The sequence below is a fragment of the Coturnix japonica genome, unplaced genomic scaffold (genome assembly GCF_001577835.2).
Source record: "Coturnix japonica isolate 7356 unplaced genomic scaffold, Coturnix japonica 2.1 chrUnrandom488, whole genome shotgun sequence".
In the NCBI taxonomy this organism is placed as follows: Eukaryota; Metazoa; Chordata; class Aves; order Galliformes; family Phasianidae; genus Coturnix; species Coturnix japonica.
Genome location: NW_015439883.1, coordinates 53,639 through 55,777, shown reverse-complemented (window position 1 = coordinate 55,777; position 2,139 = coordinate 53,639). Strand labels below are relative to the sequence as shown.

General features: G+C 51.5%; 1 protein-coding gene across 1 annotated transcript in view; it reads left to right on the top strand.

Annotated features, from left to right (window-relative positions):
- LOC107307119 (valine--tRNA ligase-like) overlaps positions 1–2,139 on the top strand; it is a 48,850-nt gene that overhangs the window by 12,857 nt on the left and 33,854 nt on the right. The window contains 1 exon segment of the mRNA XM_032441686.1: positions 228–493. Coding sequence (XP_032297577.1) covers positions 228–493 — 266 coding nt within the window.

The window sequence follows — 2,139 nt, the reverse complement described above, 5'->3', positions numbered from 1 at the left end:
CCCTATATCCCCCATAGGCACCGTATGTGTGGGCAGACGACTCTATGGAACCCCCATATCCCCCTATATCCCCCCATAGGACCCCCATATCCCCTATATATCCCCTATATATCCTATAGGCACCGTATGTGCGGGCAGACGACCCTGTGGAACCCCTATATCCCCCCATATCCCCCTATATCCCCCCATACCCCCCATAGGACCCCCATATCCTCCCCATATCCCCTATATGTCCTTTATATCCTATAGGCACCGTATGTGCGGGCAGACGACTCTATGGAACCCCCATATCCCCCTATATCCCCCATATCCCCTATATCCCCTATAGGCACCGTATGTGCGGGCAGACGACCCTTTGGAACCCGGGCTGTGACCACGCTGGAATCGCGACCCAAGTTGTGGTGGAACGAAGGATCCAGAGGGAAAAAGGCGTCGGGAGGATGGAAATGGGACGGGAAGGGTTCCTAAAGGAGGTGTGGAAATGGAAGGAGGAGTAAGTGAACATATAGAGACCCTATAGACCCTATAGAGATCCTATAGACCCTATAGAGACCTTATAAACCCCATAGGGACCATAGGATGGAGATGGGACGGGAAGGGTTCCTAAGGGAGGTGTGGAAATGGAAGGAGGAGTAAGTGAACATATAGAATACATACAGACCCTATAAACCCCATAGGGACCCTATAGACCCCATAGGGACCATAGGATGGAGATGGGACGGGAAGGGTTCCTGAGGGAGGTGTGGAAATGGAAGGAGGAGTAAGTGACCATATAGACCCTATAGGGACCCTATAGACCCTATAGACCCCATAGGGACCCCATAGAGACCCCATAGGGACCATAGGATGGAGATGGGACGGGAAGGGTTCCTAAGGGAGGTGTGGAGGTGGAAGGAGGAGTAAGTGACCATATAGACCCTATAGGGATCCTATAGACCACATAGGGACCCCATAGGGACCATAGGATGGAGATGGGACGGGAAGGGTTCCTAAAGGAGGTGTGGAGGTGGAAGGAGGAGTAAGTGAACATATAGGGATCCTATAGACCCTATAGACCCCATAGAGATCCTATAGGGACCATAGGATGGAAATGGGACGGGAAGGGTTCCTAAGGGAGGTGTGGAGGTGGAAGGAGGAGTAAGTGACCATATAGACCCTATAGACCCCATAGAGATCCTATAGACCCTATAGAGACCCTATAGACCCCATAGGGACCATAGGATGGAAATGGGACGGGAAGGGTTCCTGAGGGAGGTGTGGAGGTGGAAGGAGGAGTAAGTGACACCATAGAGACCCTATAGACCCTATAGACCCTATAGAGAACATAGGATGGAGATGGGACGGGAAGGGTTCCTAAGGGAGGTGTGGAAGTGGAAGGAGGAGTAAGTGACCATATAGAGACCCTATAGAGAACATAGGGACCCTATAGACCCCATAGGGACCCCATAGGGACCATAGGATGGAGATGGGACGGGAAGGGTTCCTGAGGGAGGTGTGGAAGTGGAAGGAGGAGTAAGTGACCCTATAGAATACATACAGACCCTATAGACCACATAGGGACCCCATAGAGCTCATAGGGACCATAGGATGGAAATGGGACGGGAAGGGTTCCTAAAGGAGGTGTGGAAGTGGAAGGAGGAGTAAGTGACCCTATAGGGACCCTATAGACCCCATAGGGACCCTATAGACCCCATAGAGATCCTATAGACCCCATAGGGACCCCATAGGGACCATAGGATGGAAATGGGACGGGAAGGGTTCCTGAGGGAGGTGTGGAAATGGAAGGAGGAGTAAGTCACCCTATAGACCCTATAGAATACATAGAGATCCTATAGACCCCATAGGGACCCCATAGGGACCATAGGATGGAGATGGGACGGGAAGGGTTCCTAAGGGAGGTGTGGAGGTGGAAGGAAGAGTAAGTGACCACATAGGGCATATAGAGACCCCATAGAGAATATAGGGATCCTATAGACCCCATAGGGACCCTATAGACCCCATAGTGATCCTATAGACCCCGTAGTGATCCTATAGACCTCATAGGGATCCTATAGACCCCATAGAGATCCTATAGACCCCATAGGGACCCTATAGACCCCATAGTGATCCTATAGACCCCATAGTGATCCTATAGACCCC